This window comes from Panthera onca, chromosome F1 (genome assembly GCF_046562875.1).
Source record: "Panthera onca isolate mPanOnc1 chromosome F1, mPanOnc1 haplotype 2, whole genome shotgun sequence".
NCBI classification, from domain to species: Eukaryota; Metazoa; Chordata; class Mammalia; order Carnivora; family Felidae; genus Panthera; species Panthera onca.
Window position 1 is genome coordinate 68281747 of NC_138355.1, and position 17459 is coordinate 68299205.

The 17459-nt window shown below is 45.3% G+C and overlaps 1 protein-coding gene across 5 annotated transcripts in view; it reads left to right on the forward strand.

Annotated features, from left to right (window-relative positions):
* Window positions 1-17459, forward strand: part of SPTA1 (spectrin alpha, erythrocytic 1) — a 65400-nt gene that overhangs the window by 40797 nt on the left and 7144 nt on the right. For 3 of the 5 annotated variants that reach the window (XM_078441285.2, XM_078441287.2, XM_078441286.2), the window contains 11 exons: window positions 445-582; window positions 750-854; window positions 2151-2359; window positions 3734-3854; window positions 4359-4480; window positions 5245-5377; window positions 9290-9388; window positions 10326-10488; window positions 11124-11200; window positions 14352-14561; window positions 17056-17352. In XM_078441285.2, the coding sequence (XP_078297411.2) occupies window positions 445-582; window positions 750-854; window positions 2151-2359; window positions 3734-3854; window positions 4359-4480; window positions 5245-5377; window positions 9290-9388; window positions 10326-10488; window positions 11124-11200; window positions 14352-14561; window positions 17056-17352 (1674 nt within the window). Of the gene's footprint in view, window positions 1-444; window positions 583-749; window positions 855-2150; window positions 2360-3733; window positions 3855-4358; window positions 4481-5244; window positions 5378-9289; window positions 9389-10325; window positions 10489-11123; window positions 11201-14351; window positions 14562-16710; window positions 17001-17055; window positions 17353-17459 lie in introns of those variants that run through there. The other 2 variants (XM_078441289.2, XM_078441288.2) reach the window with 2 other exon arrangements.

Below are 17459 nucleotides of genomic sequence, written 5' to 3' on the forward strand. Positions count from 1 at the left end.
CCCGCTTCAGAGTTTCTGTGGGTAGGAATGTGGAGCGTGTTCTGTGGTTACCGGTCTTCCCTCCGCTGCCACACAAAAGAAGTGAGAAAACCGTGAGGCTCAGACCTTACCACTTTCATCAAAGCCAGGACCTAGGGCTCCGAGAAAGCCTCAGACTTAATGCCCAAGTGATATCGTGCTGGCTTAGCGTCTTCTATCCTTCCTGCCGAGGGTTTTGCCACTTAGGCATCAGTCTGTGGGAGCAACCCAGGGCCCTTTCTTCAGACTTCCTCCCAGCACCTGCTGTTCTTTACCCAGATTGAGCACGACTGGCTTAAAATGGCCCTCCAGTGCCGGCCAACTTTGGCTAAGCCCTAACTCCTAGCCCCCTACCGAAGCCTTCCACATTGTCACAGGACTCAGGATCCTAAAGACCATAGTAACCCCCAGATTTCTTTGGGTCAGAAACAACTTCAGGAAGTGCAGAGACAGTGGGACTACCTGCTTGAGAAAACAGCTGACAAAGGACAGAAGCTCGATGAGGCGAGTCGCCAACAGAGGTTCAACACAAGCATCCAGGACTTTAAGTTCTGGCTCTCAGAGGTAATTGCACCTGGAAGGGCGGGGGCACGGGAGCTTAGTAAATGTTGCCAGTTAAATGGATTTAACTTGACTCTCTTGGGGAAAGTTGGGGGACATGTTTGCTAATGTTGTTCTCCCTAAGGACAGGCTTCATCTGGAAGCTTCGCTGCATATCCCTTTATTTCCAGGCAGAGACACTGCTGGCCATGAAAGATCAGGCCAGGGATTTGGCTTCAGCCGGAAACTTGCTCAAGAAACATCAGCTGTTGGAAACGGAGATGTCGGCCCGAGAGGTAGGTGGTGTTGGAATCTCAGTCCTGTTAGCTGAATGCAAATGCTTCTGTCTTTCTTCCCTCATCTCAGGAGGCTGTTGGGGAACGCTTTCTTGGCAAACCTGACCAAAACTGACTAGTGTCCTCAGCCAGCAGTCATTACCGTCAGGTCAAATTCATGAGCTGCAGAGCTGTGGCAATGATCACTACTAACCAATTATCATGAAACTGTAGATTCTAAGGCTCCAGAAAGAGGGGCCTAAAGTTATCGTGTCTACCTTTGAACGATGCACGCATATAAACTCACTATCTTCCAAAGCTCATATTCGATCTGTCTTGGAAAGAAACTGCAAGTTTATTTTACATAATTACAGAGGGCAAAAAGATGAGAAGGGGACATCAGGTGCAATGAAGTTGAATTAAATATGCACTCTGGAATTTCCATGGAGAATTCCAGTGCATTCCAGTATCAAGCAGATATGTGTCTTGGGAGCAACGATAAACAGGTTGGCAGGTATTAATTTCATACTGAAGAATTTAAAAAAATTTTGTTAATGTTTATTTATTTTTGAAGGAGAGAGAGACAGGGCGTGGAGGGGGAGGGGCAGAGAGAGAGAGAGAGAGAGAGAGAGAGATTGAATCCAAAAGGGGCTTCAGGCTCTGAGTTGTCAGCACAGACCCCAACGTGGGGCTCAAACCCACGGACTGTGAGATCAGGACCTGAGCCGATGTCGGAAGCTTGGCCGACTGAGCCACCAGGACACTGCTCATACTGAAGAATTTTATATTATCGATTTTATTTCGCGGCAGAGATATGCACAGGAAGGGCAAGAAGTCAAATGCTTTCTAAGTTCAGATCTTTAGGACTCGATGATATTCCCCCACGACATCGACATCGCTAGAAGGGCAGAAAAACAGGCAGAACAGGCTGGGTGTGTTCCCAATGTGGCCAGCCTAGGGACTTTATGGTCGCGTAGCTGTTCTTGAATACTCCTATGGATCCATCTGCCAAATCCAGGACTACCGTGAAGAGGACAGTCCTCTTTGGAGACACACTTACTCACACTCATTTTCCAGTTGGGGAGAGGAGGAAAATGCAAAGCAGAACACCAGCAGGCAAAACGTACGGTTTAAGGAACATAGTCTTGTTACTGTCTTTACCCTTATCCCATCTGAGTTAAAAGGGCGTATCATCAAATTATCTTCGAAAGCAATCTGTTCCACCCAGTCCTCGAACACGAACCAGTGGTAGTTGAAATCCAGAATGTACTCAAAGCCTGTGGGGTTCCGTTCACTGAGCGCCCCTGCACTTTCTAGGATGCTCTCAAGGACCTGAATGAATCAGCAACTCGTCTGCTCTCCAGTGGGACTTTCAATGTTGACCAGATTGTGGAGCAAAGGGATAATGTCAATGAACGCTTCCTGAATGTCCGGAACTTAGCGGCTGCACACCACGAGACGCTGAAAGAGGCCTATGCCTTGTTCCAGTTCTTCCAGGATCTAGACGATGAGGAATCGTGGATAGAGTATGTACTACCAACTCACACTGTGTGAATGATCCAGGAGAATAGATAATCTGTTAAACAGGTTCCCATTTGCTGCTGAAATGAAACGCGTCATTGTTTCTCAAAGTTGATAGTACTTCTTAATCATGTCTGCCTTAGCCTAAATTTAACACTGGTTTTCTTTTTCTCAAATTCCCTCACTGGATGCAGGCAGAAGGAGGCAGGCTTGGAGAAGTAGGGAGCAATTCACGTACACTCTGGGAACAAAATTAAGAAACCTTGTGTGTTTGTTCTAGAGGGTTCACAGTGTGTGCGATGTCAGAATGAGACAGCTGGGCCTTTACAGCTTACTCAGCTGGCGACATCCTTGTCCTTATTCCCCGTTTATCCTGTGACTCGAAGGTGCCACTGAACTGGACACAGGACCTGCCATGGGTTCGTTACTAATTCTGCTTTCATTGTAAAAAGTACACTTGGGGAAATCTTAGTAAATCAAATTATTTTCCCGACTTCCCATTTAACCTGCCTCCTCGTGCTCCTCTCGTACAAACCTGTTGATTCTCGCTGGTAATCAATGACTTAGAGGGAAGTGTTGTATATAGGGCAGCATGGAGGACATCTTAGAAAGCTTTAGAAGCAATGAGATAATATGATCTTGTCTACGTAGCCCTGTCTTGTGCTTTGTGGCAATGTTCAAACATTGCACACTTGGAAGCAACCCAACTGCCATGGCTCCTATGGTATCAACTTTTTACACCCATTCTACCTAAGTTCACTATTGATATTAGTAGACAAAAATAATAAAGCCATGAAAGTCATGTATGTGCATGGCTTCATTGATATGTGTGTATTAATGTTTTTGAAAACCAATCATTAGCATATGTTCTTGAGCAAAGAAGAAAAGGTGTGCCAGTAGGCAGGCAAGGGAATGAAAGGGAAGGCTCTTACAGCTGTGGGTACGGTGGGGATCAGTATGTTATTTTTTTAATGTTTATTTACTTGTTTTGAGAGACAGCACACAAGCGGGGAGAGGGGAGAGAGAGAGAGAGAGAGAGAGAGAGAGAGAGAGAGAGAGGATCCCAAGCAGACTCTGCCCTGTCAGCACAGAGTCAGATGCTTGATCTCACGAACCATGAGATCATGACCTGAGCCGAAATCAAGAGAGTCAGACACTTAACCAACCGAGCCCCCCAGGTGCCCCCAGTATGTTACTTTCCTTGGTGTTTGGATTAAGTCGGGAGCTTGGCAGAAAGCCTCTGGCACCAAATACCTTTGTGGCTACCGGAATTTACCACCTCCTCACCCCCCAGCCACACACCCACTCTTAGAAAACCCTCGCTCTCGGATGGCCTCACACGTCTAAACTGCATTTGGGGTTTCCTTCCTTGGTCCCAGGGAGAAGCTGTTACAAGTGAGCTCCCAGGACTATGGCAGGGACCTGCAGGGCGTTCAGAACCTGCTGAGGAAGCACAAGCGCCTGGCAGGGGAGCTGCAGGCACACGAACCCACCATCCAGGTAGGAAGAGTGGAGGCGATCTCAAGCCCTCCCTCGTGCCGCAGACAAGCGGGGTGAGGCTGCCTCACGCGGAGGTGGCCTGCGGGCACACAGAGAGCTGTGCATGGAGTTCACAGGTGTTCTTCCCTCCTCTGCCTGTTGCCCCCTAGGGACAGAAGGGGTCTGTGCGGAGACCCATGTTTTCCCCTGGAAGGGGCACTTTCAACACCCCAGGCACTGTTGCTGGTGTTAGGATGCAGGCTGGGACCTCTGGGAAAACTGTACTTGAGCCGAGCCATAAGGGAAGGAGACAAGTCTGTGTCTGGCTCGGCAGCAGGGTCACCCTGCGACCGTGAATAATCCAGAAAGCGGGTCATGGAGTGTAGCCTGGTGCGAGCACTGGAGATTGTAAATGATGTGGAGGGTCGGAAGGGCTGGGTACCTTGTTGGGGGGAACGATGACTAAATGGAGACAGAGGGAGAGAGAGACCGTGGAGTAGTGTGACACGGGGGTGTGTCCTTCAGAACATTCTGGATGCGGCAGAGAGGCTGGGAGACAAGGCTGCTGTGGGGCGAGAGGAGATCCAGGAGCGCCTGACTCATCTTTTTCAACAATGGGAGAAGCTCAAAGAGTTGGCCGGCACTCGGTGAGTTGGGGATCGGACGGAGGCCGTTGTCTTCCTGGATTGTTGGTATTGGGCTTAGCATTGGCTGCTCTCCCCAGCCCCCCGTCTCTATTGATCTTCAAAGTCCCTGTCCAGATGTCAGTGTTCCACTCAGCTTGCCCCCTTTTGCCCCGGGGAAGAGGCCAGTCGGCTGCCACCGCCATGGCCTCGCCACCCGCCGGCTCCTGCGCTCACGGCTATCGTGGTTGTCCCCACATGCCAGCCATCCTTCTCACTGGGCCGTGGCCCCCGGGTCTGTTTTACTTTGTATGACCCACCCCGCTCCCAGGCTTGGCGCTTTGTGCAGCCCCTAGGAAGCAAAGAACGAGGGGTAGATTTCCTCCCTTTTAGCCAGATGGCCAAAGCAAATAACTTCTGCCTATAATTCCATACCTGTTGGCGGTAAGAAGATGTGTCTTGCTGGGGAGTAGAAGGAAACATCTAGCTTTTTGAGGTGTCTTCACTATATAAGAGGCAGCACACAGAATAGAAAGAGACCTTAGCTCACTGGCGCTGTTCTCCAGCTGGGCACTCGTGTTTGGACGAAGCTCCCTCCCAGCAGCAAAGACTCCCAGGGAGCAGGAGATGCCACAGAACAGGACCTCTGGGGTCAGGGCCTCCCCCTGTTCACAGGAGCTCAGATCAGATTGTCCTGTGCGTCTGCCTCGTGCGGCTGTGCTGCTCAGTATAGTCCCCCGCGTGCTGACTTCTCCCCATCCTCACTGGGGTTCACTGCCCTGTTGCAGAGGGCTCCGACTGGAAGAATCCCTAGAATACCTGAAGTTCATGGAGAATGCTGAGGAGGAAGAAGCTTGGATCAGTGAAAAGGAAGCTATGGTTGCCCGAGGGGGTTCTGGGGACACACTGGCCACTACTCAGGTGAGTAACAGGCTGAACGATCGATTTTCTTCCCTTGGATTTGAATATTTTCTTTCTTTTTTTAGAAAGCATATTTATTTATTTTGAGAGAGACAGAGACAGAGACAGAGAGAGAGTCCCAAGCAGGCTCTATGCTGTCAGCACAAAGCCCAACGCGGGGCTCAATCTCATGAACTGTGAGATCATGAGCCGAGCAGAAAATCCACAGTCGGACGCTTGACCGACTGAGCCACCCAGATGCCCCTGATTTAAATCTTTTCTTAAGTAGTCAACATTTTCATCCATGAAAAGAATCGTTCTCCTGGTGGGAGGAAGCGATGACGGAAATATGGGTACTCCTGCCAATTTTATTTTTTTATTTATTTTTTTTTTTTAATTTTTTTTTTAACGTGTATTTATTTTTGAGACAGAGAGAGACAGAGCATGAACGGGGTAGGGTCAGAGAGAGAGGGAGACACAGAATCTGAAACAGGCTCCAGGCTCTGAGCAGTCAGCACAGAGCCCGACGCGGGGCTCGAACTCAATCAAGGTCCGAGGATGCAAGCAACTTGCCCAAGATCACAGAATCAATCGGGTGTGAAGACAGGACTCAAGTCTCAATCCCATGATTCGTGAGTTCAGTCTTTCATGCTTATAGGCCTTCCCTCACAGAGGTAGGTTTCCTAAAGATTCCCTCAAATACTAATGTTACGCGTAACTGGAAACATTCTCATGCCTGGCCACTGGTTGCAGTTTCCAGAAAATCAAATTTTAGAAGGGCGACCTGGCAGGTGGACTAGTTCTATAATTTAGAGACACCCTTGTGAATACAGTATTGAGTTTTCCAATCAAGAAATGACCAAGAGGTCCATGTGATCTTGAGTTAAGATGGAGTTTTAGAGCTTTTGAGAAGGTGATCATAAGATAATGATATTCTTGGGACCTTGAGGTCTCCGCCTAGTAGCCTTAAAACTTAGGGATTTACCGAGAAGTCTCTGTGGAGATTCATTCACTCTTACGTGATGACATAAGGGAAGGCTCACACTGGCGATGGAAAACTTAAAACCTGCACGTGGCATGAAATCCCCACCACTAACTCCTCTCGTTTGAAACGTCTTCTGGGACATGTGCACACACTGCACATGTACGAGTGGTTTAAGCTTTCGTATCAAACATTCCCAAGGCTTTGCTTTTTAAAATCAAACCTTACGTTTGGAGAACTGTAGGTACCCGTGCAGTTGTAAGAAGTAATACAGAGCGGTCCTATGGGCACTTTACTCAGTTTCCTCCCGTGGTAACACCTGCCGGCACTTCGACACTGACAGGGTCAAGAGGCAGCACGTCACTGTCACCATCTTGCAGAACACCCTCCTCCCTCTGCCCCCCCCTTAACCCCAGGCAACCCCTAATCTACTCTACGCCTCTGTAATTTTGGACGTATGAAGAATGTTGCATAGATGAACTCATACAGTCCGTAACTTTGGGCAGTTGGCCTCTCGCACAGCGTCGTTCCCTGGTGACTCGCTCAGGTTGTGTGTGACAACAGTTCATTCAGTGCTATTGCCGGGTGGTATGTCATGGCGTGGATGTCACCTGTTGAAGGGTGTCTGGGTCGTTTCCACTTTGGAGCTGTTACGAGTAAAGCTGCTATCGATATCCATGCAGAGGCTTCCATGTAAACGTGAGTCTTCCTTCCTTGGGCATAAATGTCCAGGAATCGAATTGCTGTAGGATCACTGCATATTTGGTTCTGTAAAAAAAAGTATATATGCATAAAACTATAAAAGTGTTCAACTGTTTCCAGAGCGGCCGTACCTTCTTACCCACTCGCTGGCAGCGTGTGAGTGATGGTGCCTTCCAGCACATTCTTGCCAAGATTTGGTACCGTCACCATTTTTATTTTACACAATCTGATAGGAGTGTGGTGTATCTCCTTGTGGTTTCAATATTCATTTCCCTGATGGCTAGTTTTTTGTGTGCTTATTTGCTGCCTTATTTTCTTCAGCGTAATGTTTGTTTGCTTTAACTGTTGACCTTCTGTGCTTCTGTGTCAAAAATGCAAACGTTTGGCCTCGCCCAAGATCATGAAAAGCCGCTATGTCTTTTTCTAGAACTTTAGAGATTTACGTGTTCATTTTAGGTCCATTAGCTGTTTTGAGTTCACTGTCGTCTGAGATGAGGCATCGGGCGCGGTTCATCTTTGTGCCTGTGACTGTCCAGTGGCTCTTTGTTCCGCAGGTGTCCCTCCCGGCCAGCCTGTCACTTTCACGCCCACTCATGCTATTCTATTTGAAGTGCGGCTTTTGTAGACCACATATAGCTGGGTCACATTTTTAAAGCCATTCAGCCAATCTTGATCTTTCGATAGGTACACTTAGACCATCACATTCAAAGACTCGTTTTAATGAAAAGTCTTTGCAGTAACATACAAATTCCAGGAATAGATTTTTATGCGGATTTATTGCTAATAATCGTTTTAATGAAAAGTCTTTGCAGTAACATACAAATTCCAGGAATAGATTTTTATGCGGATTTATTGCTAATAATCTTCACCATTACCTTAAGATGCCTATCCACCTAGCCTTTCTGTGTCATCTTTTATCAAGAGAACAATTGGTCCTCTGAGTTTGGGGGTTCTTGGACCCGTATAGATTGGCAAATATAAGAAAAGAGAGTTGCCTACCTGTCGTTGGATTTAGATTTCCTGCCCCCAATCTCATATTCTCTCTTTGTTTAACATGCGAGGAGAAGAGAAGATATTTCTGATCAACTTCTTACAACTACAAGAACCATAAAAGATATATTTAAAGTTAGGTTTTAAGCTTTGGCCTTATCAACTTTTAACACAACATTGAGGAGGCTACTTAGGACTTAGGAATGTATTTGAAGGAGGGACACCTAGACTTTATTTAAAGGAAGCATGAATTAGATGTGAGGCACCTGAGCTGTCCAGAGGGTCCAAGGGGAAACACAGAAAAGAGATTGGAAACAGAAGGAGATGGGGTTAAAGGGACTTTATTTCATATATTGTGTGTACATAAAACACGGCTAAATCAGTCTATCTTATATTGTGGATCCGTATCCAATCTCCATGTACAGTTTCTGCATAAAGATGAAATATACAGTCATCCAATATCATGCAGTGCATCTTGTATTTAAAGAAATAACCGTGCCTAAGAACACCTTATATCCTGAAATTCTTTTGTTTGCAAAATGTGGCAGTTAAAAAGCGTGTTAGTCACACAAAATCCATTTCTTCCTGTTGGCCCAGCCTAGTATGTGGTATAGAAGGAAAAGTGGGCAGGTGCTTTGGGGACAGGACCAGGAGGAGGCAGCCGAGCCAGCCCAGGCCCTCGTGGATGGAGGGTGGTGGTGGGCAGGGCTGCCTTGTCTGGAAAACACTCGGGAGAATACAAAGAAGGAGGAGACTCACTGCTTCTGGGCTTTGTCCACACTCCTTTCCCCATCCTACCAGCAGCAGTTAGACCCAGAGAAGTTCAAGACTGAGATTCAAAACAGCTCAGGGCCTTCTTTACCTGCCTTTATGTCCACTCTTAGTATAGGATGACACTTATTCTTTTTCTGGGAGATACAACATTTCATGGAATTATGTACATTTCAAAATGGAGGAATCCGCGTGTATTACCTTGACCAACACTCTCATTCCAAAGTCCAGAAAAACCTACGTTCACCCTAGTAAGTTAGAAACAGTGTCACTGTCTTCTTTTACTTCTTTCTTTTCTGGTAGGATTGCCCTTTTTGGCAAGTGGAGAGCTTTAGGGGAGGCATTTAGTGGCACTGTGTAGGAAAAAGTGGACGCCCCCCTAGTGTAGCCAAATCGTTCCTGTGAGTTGCATCAACGGGAGTCAGAATATGGGTGGGTTAGACTGTCCAGGCTGGGATTTGTCGATTCTCATGGACTCATTTCCACAGAGCTTGCTAAAGAAGCACGAAGCATTGGAAAATGACTTTGCTGTCCATGAGACCCGACTGCAAGATGTGTGTGCTCAAGGAGAAGATATTTTAAATAAGGTGAGTACTTCAGGGATTCCAGGCCAAGATCATTTTTCCAAAAGGGACTGGTCCAAATACAGAATCATGAGCAGTGCTAAAACCATACACTGAATTTTATTTTATTTTATTTTTTTAATATTTTTACGTTTATTTATTTTTGATAGAGAGAGACAGAGCACAAGTCGGGGAGGGACAGAGAGAGAGGGAGACACAGAATCCAAAGCAGGCTCCAGGCTCCGAGCTGTCAGCACAGAGCCCGATGTGGGGCTCAAACTCCCAAACGATGAGATCATGACCTGAGCCCAAGTCGGACGCCCAACCGACTGAGCCACCCAGGCACCCCCACACATTGAATTTTAATAATCTCTTCCTAGCTATCTTATTTTTGTTCTGAGCACATAATTATCTGTTCAGTCGCTGTTTTTTGGAAATTCTTTTTTTCTAGTTCTTACAGGCATATCTCTCAGATTTCCTTAAATCCTCTGTTGACCCTCTTACTCACTGTAAGACATTTATAAACATCTTATCGCGTGCTTTGGTTATAGAGTATTGTAAAAACGTAAAGAAGTTCTTTGTGCGCCTTTAGGGAAGAGGACCACACTGAAAGCCCTTTGTAATTTGAGAATCATTCTTTGGTACAAATGCTTGTTTTTATAAACTCTCACTGATCTAAGTACTATACAAAGATCCTTAAACAGAGGGGACTCCAGCTAAGAAAGTCACACTCATGTGGCCCCACACGAGAAGATCTCCTAAATGCTAGAGTGGAAGTAACCATCCCGGCACGGATGAAAAATACAATAACACGATAACTGCAGTCGACCCAGAGGAGAATAGTTACGTATTTGTAATGAGAGAGATGCCACCTTTTTATCAGACTGAAGAATTCAACTTCTAGCCATGGACACCCACCAACGTGTATCTGTTCCTTCTCTTCTCCATCTTGGTGTCTCAGGAGAAAAGTCAGCGCACGGAGAAGGTAGCCACCAAGATACAGACTCTGACCGAAAAGATCCCTTCTCTGGCTAAGGCGATGGCTGCTTGGAAGTTGCAATTGGAAGATGATTATGACTTTCAGCAGTTCAGCTGGAAGGCTGATGTGGTGGAGGCCTGGATAGGTATGGCATGTGAAGGCCAAGGTCCTTGGGTGTGAGAAATGCTGGTAAATTCCATCGGTAGAAAGATTCTGCGGTTTTCTCGCTTCCGGTGAGAAAAGAGATGCTCCCTCATCACTCACTCCTACCCTTTCTGGACATAGTTACACTCACATGTGCATACACACACACACACACACACACACACACACATTCATCCCCCCGCCACACACACACACACACACACACACACACACAAACATGCTGAGGGGTGACTGAGGACCAGAATTCCATAAAACACATTTTTGGGGAATTGGTGATTTCGCATGTGCTATTCAGAAGGGCAGAGCTATAGCAGAACATTCTAAAAAAAAATAGCGTGTTTGATTGTTTTTAACTCATGCCTGATCTGCAATTTTCCTTTGTTTTCCAAACCACCCAGAAGTGTTGGTCCCAGCTCAGCTTCAGTCAGGGCTGCACTGCGTAAGTCCAGAGAGACCACCCATCAGCCCCCCACTGCTCCCATATTCCAATAAATGACTCACTCCGGGAGTCAGGAGGTTGTCTAATGGCTTGTAGGGAATATTCCTTTTCTCCTTACCAAAGCTGATTCAGGAGCAACCGTGTTTCCCCTCTAATTAATCGTCTTTGCTCTCTAGCTGACAAGGAAGCAAGTCTGAAGACCAATGGCAATGATACAGACCTCGCTGCATCACTTGCTCTCCTGGCAAAGCAGGTAAGGACAGGGCTGCTCGTGGGCAGGTGCCCATGGTGACCACAGCCCACGTGCACGGAAGCTGAACACTAGGATTATTCCATTCCCAAATTCTGTGGTTTTACTGTCTGTAGGACCTGCAATATTGTTCCTCTTTTTCTTCCCCATATGCATAACTTGCTAGTTTTTTTCTCTCTCTCCCTCGCCTCAGTCTTGCTGCTGCTGGGTGTGCATCATTTTTATCAGAAAACCAACTTTAGGGGTTTTTTTTTTATTGTTCTCTGTTATATCTTTGGATATTATCCCACTCATACCTTTTTATATCTTTCTCATTTTCTTTTTCTTTCCTTGGGATTAACTTCTTTCTTAAAAAATTCTCAAGGTGGATATTTATTTAGATTATCAAATATTTAGCCACTCCTTTTCTAATATTTTGATATAAGGATATGAATTTCCCTGTAAGTAAAGTTTTAGCAGCACCTCACAATTTCATATGTTACTTTTGTTATTTTCACTCAGTTAAAATGCTTCTGTCATTTCTAATTTCTTATTTGACCCATTGGTTATCCCCTATTGTATTTAGCTGAATTTCCCAACACTTGGAAATGTTCTTACTATCTTTTTTGACATTTATATCTTGTCTAATTCCACTTTGTTTTAAAAACACACCCTCTATTATTTTAGAAGCTTCGTTTACATCCGGAAAATAGTCTGTTTTGGTGAATAGTCTATGTCCAGTTGAAAAGCATGTGTACTTTCCAGTGTTTTTTGTTACCTGTCAGGTTTTGGTTGTTAATCATGTTGCTTAAATGCTCCATTATTTCTATACATTCTGAAGCTAAGTTAAAGGTTGTGTTGACATTTAGAATTATGAGTCATCTTGATGAACTGAATCCTTTTTATTATGAAATGTTCTTTCTAATAACATTTCTTGCTTTAAAGTCTACTTTTTCACAATCTAGAGTACCAGTGTTTTTTTGTTTGTTTGTTTGTTTGTTTGTTTAGTGTTTGCTGTCCATATTTCTATCCTTTGGTTGTTTTCTTTTTTACATTTATGTCTTTATATTTATAATTTTTGTTGTTTATTTGATACATGTATAGAATGCAAAATGATTACCCTTGTAGCTGACACCTGCCTCCCATCACATAATTGCCTCTTCTGAGAACATTTCAGATCTACTCTCTTAACAAGTTTTAGGTGTATAACACAGGAGTATTAGCTGTAATCATCGTGTTCTACGTGAGATGCCCAGAACTAGTCAATCATTTAGTTGGAAGTTTGTATCCTATGACCAGTATCTCCCATCTTCCCCACCCTCCAGCCCATGGCAACTACCAGTCTGCTCTGTTTCTCTAAGTGCAGCTCTTCTGTATCCCACTTGTGAGTGATATCAAGTGGCGTTTGTCTTTCTCTGTCTAGCTTATTTCACTTAACGTACGCTCTCAAGTTTCATCCAAATTGTCACAAGTGGCGGGATTCCCTTCCATCTGGCGGCTGAATAATATTCCATTTTATACACACATCACATCACATCACATCTTCTTTGTTTATTTGTTGATGGACATTCAGGTTGTTTCTGTATCTTGGCGAATGCAAACAATTTTGCAATAAACATGGAAGTGCAGAGTATCTTTGTATTTTAGATGTGTCTGCTATAAATTTCACAGTGAGGATTGCTTTATTTATCTAATTTGATCATTTTATTGGAAGGGGTGAGTCTATTTACACTTGAAATTTTTGTCATGTTTATTTATTTTTGAGAAAGAGACAGAGACCGAGCGTGAGCGAGGGAGGGGAAGAGAGAGAGGGAGACACAGGATCCGAAGCAGGCTCCGGGCGCCGAGCTGTCAGCACAGGGCCTGATGCGGGGCTCGAGTCCACGAGCCATGAGATCATGACCTGAGCCGAAATCAGACGCCCAACCGACTGAGCCACCCAGGCACCCCGAGTCTATATACATTTAAAGTAATGTAACTGATGAATATTTACTTATGTTTATGATTTAACACTTCCATCCCCCATCCAACCCCTACTTTTTGGTCAGGGACTGAAATGATATGAGACATAATTTCATTTTTTGGGGTGGGGACTTGCCTTTTTTTCATTGGCTCTTACTCAGGCCTTTCAAGGGTTTAAGTAAACGCCTTTCAGGGGGGCTTCCCCGCTTTGTGTTTTCAACTCAGCGCTGTGAGATTAGCAAGGAGCCTACTTAGCATCTTTGACTTTCTGCTACTGTTTCTGCTGGGCTTCTAGGACTCCTGGCCTGTGCAGTTTAGGAATCTGTAGACGCCTGGAGGAGAAAACAGACAGAATATCGAACCTATTTTTCTGCAGTTCGTTTTCCACCCTGGCTGCCCAATTCCCCAGAAACTGTCTCTTTAGCCTCCTGAGATTATCAAGAGCTCGGAGCAGCTGCGTTGCCCTCAACCTCTTGGCCTGTGCAGCCTGCACGTCATAGGGAAAGGTGACAGAGAATATTACTCTGACCTTAATACTGTTTCCTCGTCTCTAGAATTTTGATCCTTTGAGGTGTCGTTACCTGAGTTGCATTCTGCTCTCTTTCAAACAGCTGATGCTTTGTGCTTTTATCCAGCAGTTATAGTTATTCTCAAAGGGAGAATTAATCATATGCAAGCCACCCTATTAAATCTGGAAGTTCAGTATCCAGAACTTTGTGATGTTGATTTCAACACCGCACGCACACACACACACACCATGAATCGTGATCCAACTGAGCCCCGCAAGAGGTCTGTTGTCGGTGTGTATACCTCCAAGATCTCTGATAGTGAGCTGTCTGCTACCAATCAGAACACAAAACCTAACAGAGGATGCAAAAGAGTCTTAGAAAGGATGCGAGCTGGAGGAAGCATTTAGTTTTGACTCAAAAAATGCGGAAGATCGTCCCATGCTCCCGTATTCCCTTAATATTAATATTACACCTACCCTAAGGTCTGGTTATAAAACACACATCCACTCAAACTCAGCCATACTTCCAACCACAGACATTCACTTAAGTCTCGAAGTTACGTCTCCTTCTGCTTGGTCATCACTCTAATCCTTTCCTAGACCTTGTCTTGTCCATGATAAAAGATCTGGTAGAACCCAGGTGTGACTGGCCCCGGGAATCTGGGTTGTATCTCCGCTCACAGCTTCTGTCTGGGTCTTTCCCAGGACACGCTGGATGCCAGCCTACAGAGCTTCCAGCAAGACAGGCTGTCGGAGATAACTGACCTCAAGGACCAGCTGGTGGCCGCTCAGCACAGCCAGACCAAAGCCATTGAGGAGCGCCATGCTGCCCTGCTGAGGCGCTGGGGGGAGCTGCTGGAAGCCTCTGCAGCCCACAGACAGAACTTGCTGGAAAAGCAGCTTCCCCTAAAGAAGGTAAAAAAAAAAAAAAGAGAGAGAGAGAGAGAGAGAGATGAGCCATAATCAGTCGTCCACTATCTGTATATTCTATTAGCCATGGAATCCAGAAATAGATACTGGAAACCCTGTTTGGGTAATCTAGAGACATTGGAGTGAGTGCGTGGAAAGGATCAGGAAGGCATTCTTATTTTTTTAATTTTTTGTTAGTTTTTTTAATGTTTATTTAAGAGACGGAGAGACAGAGTATGAGCAGGGAAGGGACAGAGAGAGAGAGAGAGAGAGAGAGGGAGATACAGAATCCAAAGCAGGCTCCAGGCTCCGAGCCATCAGCACAGAGCCCGATGCAGGGCTCGAACCCACCAGCCATGAGATCATGACCTGAGCTGAAGTCGGACACTTAACCAACTGAGCCACCTGGGCGCCCTGGCATTCTTACTGAATAAGAAGTTACTGGGGTTTTTTTTAGATTGATAGGTTGTGTTTTTTGTTTGTTTGTTTGTTTGTTTGTTTGTGTGTTTGTTTGTTTCTTTTAAGACTGACTTGTCAGTTGTCCAGCTGACTTGAGAGAGAAGCCAGGCACATGTAGTAGAAGAAGTAGGTGGGTCAAAGGGTGAAAGGTCCTAGTGTTTGAAAGAACTAAACTGACAGGCGGGAGGTAAGGCTGTCCTTGGGCTTTTCTCTAGCCCAGACACAAGGAGCACTCAACCAGTAAAACCTGAGTTCCCACCTTGTGTTGATCTTTCTTGGCTGGGAGACCTTGTATATGTCCCTTAACATCTCTGAGCCTTGATTCCGCCATTTATGAAATTGGATCATATTACGACTGTTTCCTGCTGGTCTGTTATGACTATTAAGAGATAATGGATCTGAAAATGCAGCGCAAACCACTAAGTTCTATGTAGGTATAAGTGATGAAAATGTTCTTTCTAGTGGTGGCCGCTAGGGTATTGGATGTTGATCATAAAAAATACCAATAATAAAAGGAAGTCAGGATGGTCAGTGACATTACTGAGCACTCCTAGGCCATAAGTATTATACCGGGCAGCAAGTTAAGACAGGCAGGGGAATTAGGAAACAGACGCACGGACAAAAATCAGTCAGTCTGGATGCTTAGCTAACTACTCTGTTGGTATGGAACCTACAGAAATAAATCTTAAGTGAAAAATTAAATCAATTTGGGGGCAACTTTACACACATATATGCATTCTAGATAGAAAGATGCTTTACCTTCTGATTCTATTTAGCTTAATTTTTGAACTGCAAAGAGATTTGCTATTTTATTTTCTGATTATAAAATCTTTGTAAAATACTCAGGTGATCCAGAATATTACAAAAATAATACGAAATACTTTATAGGTTTTTTTTTTTTTTTTTATTTCCTGTATAGGAGCCAAGTCAATTTCTCTGTACTGGTCTATTTTTAGCATATACATTGCCCAAATGAGTACAGGGTAAGATGTAATGGTGTAATGGTTCGTAATCTCCCTTCCATTTAGGCCAATGTTTTCCTCTTTAACCTCCATATTTGGGGATGAAAACTCATTTTCATATTAGCTTAAAATAAATCTCTTGGGAAGTATAAACTTCTGAGTACGTATGTATGTATGTGGGTATTTTAGAGGGAAGGAGAGAGAGAGAGAGCATGCGGGAGGGGCAGAGGGAGTGAGAGAAAATCCCAAGCAGGCTCCACTCTGTCAGCACAGAGCTGGACATGGGGCTTGATCCCATAACGCGAGATCATGATCTGAGCCGAAATCAAGGGTCGGATGGCCAACTGAATGAGCCACCCAGGTGCCCCAAATCTATGATACATTTTAAATTCAAAACTAGTTTTGATCACCCAGTGTTTGGAACAATCCATACTATTTCTGTTGTTCAGAAATTCAGAGAATTCAGAGTCATCGAGAGCATATGGAGAACGCCAGACGTAACGTAGGAGTAAGGGTACAGACCAGAGGGTGGGAGCTGGGTTTAAGCAGGGGCTTCAAGCACGAGCTGAGCCCTGAACAAGTTCTAGAAGGAAGGCAGGAAAAGAACTCAGTACAGACAAAGAGACATCAGAGAGAGGTGGATAGACTGGCCTAGCCCATAAATGATTTGCTTATTCAAACGTTCATCCATGCATTCATGTAACACTGATGTTTGCACGTTCCCTGTGTGACAGGTAGAACGGGAGCACAGACTTCAGAATAACAAATTGTGAAATCGTATAGCTGAAAATGGCCCTCGCTTCTTTTGGACTCTCGGAGTTAAAACAATGCTAAGAGTCCTTCCGCCTCCTTACGTGCAGATGGTGGAGGCCTCGGCTACTCTCAACCAGGGCGCCAGGCCTCGAACTCGCCTGCCCGCCTGCTGAGCACATGGTGCTCGGTGGTTTCCATTCTGCCCTCCTACAGTTGCTGACCCGCCTAATATTTGAAGATGGGCATTCTTCTTTTTTACATCCTCAGTCTTCTCTTTTGCTGAGGGGTTTTATCGGGCAAGATGGAGGTGACTTTTTCTTCTGCAGGCTGAGGAGCTGTTCATGGAATTTGCACACAAGGCTTCCGCTTTCAACCACTGGTGTGAGAACGCCAAGGAGGACCTGTCAGAGCCTGTGCACTGCGTTTCCCTGAACGAGATACGGAAACTGCAGAAGGACCAGGAGGTCTTCCTGGCCTCCTTGGTGGGGGCCCAGTCGGACTTCAACTATTTGCTGGAGCTGGACCAGCAGATTAAGGCCTTAGACGTGCCTTCCAGCCCTTACACCTGGTTGACGATGGAGGTGCTGGAGAAGGTCTGGAAGCACCTACATGACATCACCAAGGTAACGGCACACGGCAGAGACATTCTTTCGCTGTGGCGAGCGTGACCACCTAATTTAGTATACAAGTTGGGGGGCCTTTTGAGAAGGAAAGGATGCTATTAATAACC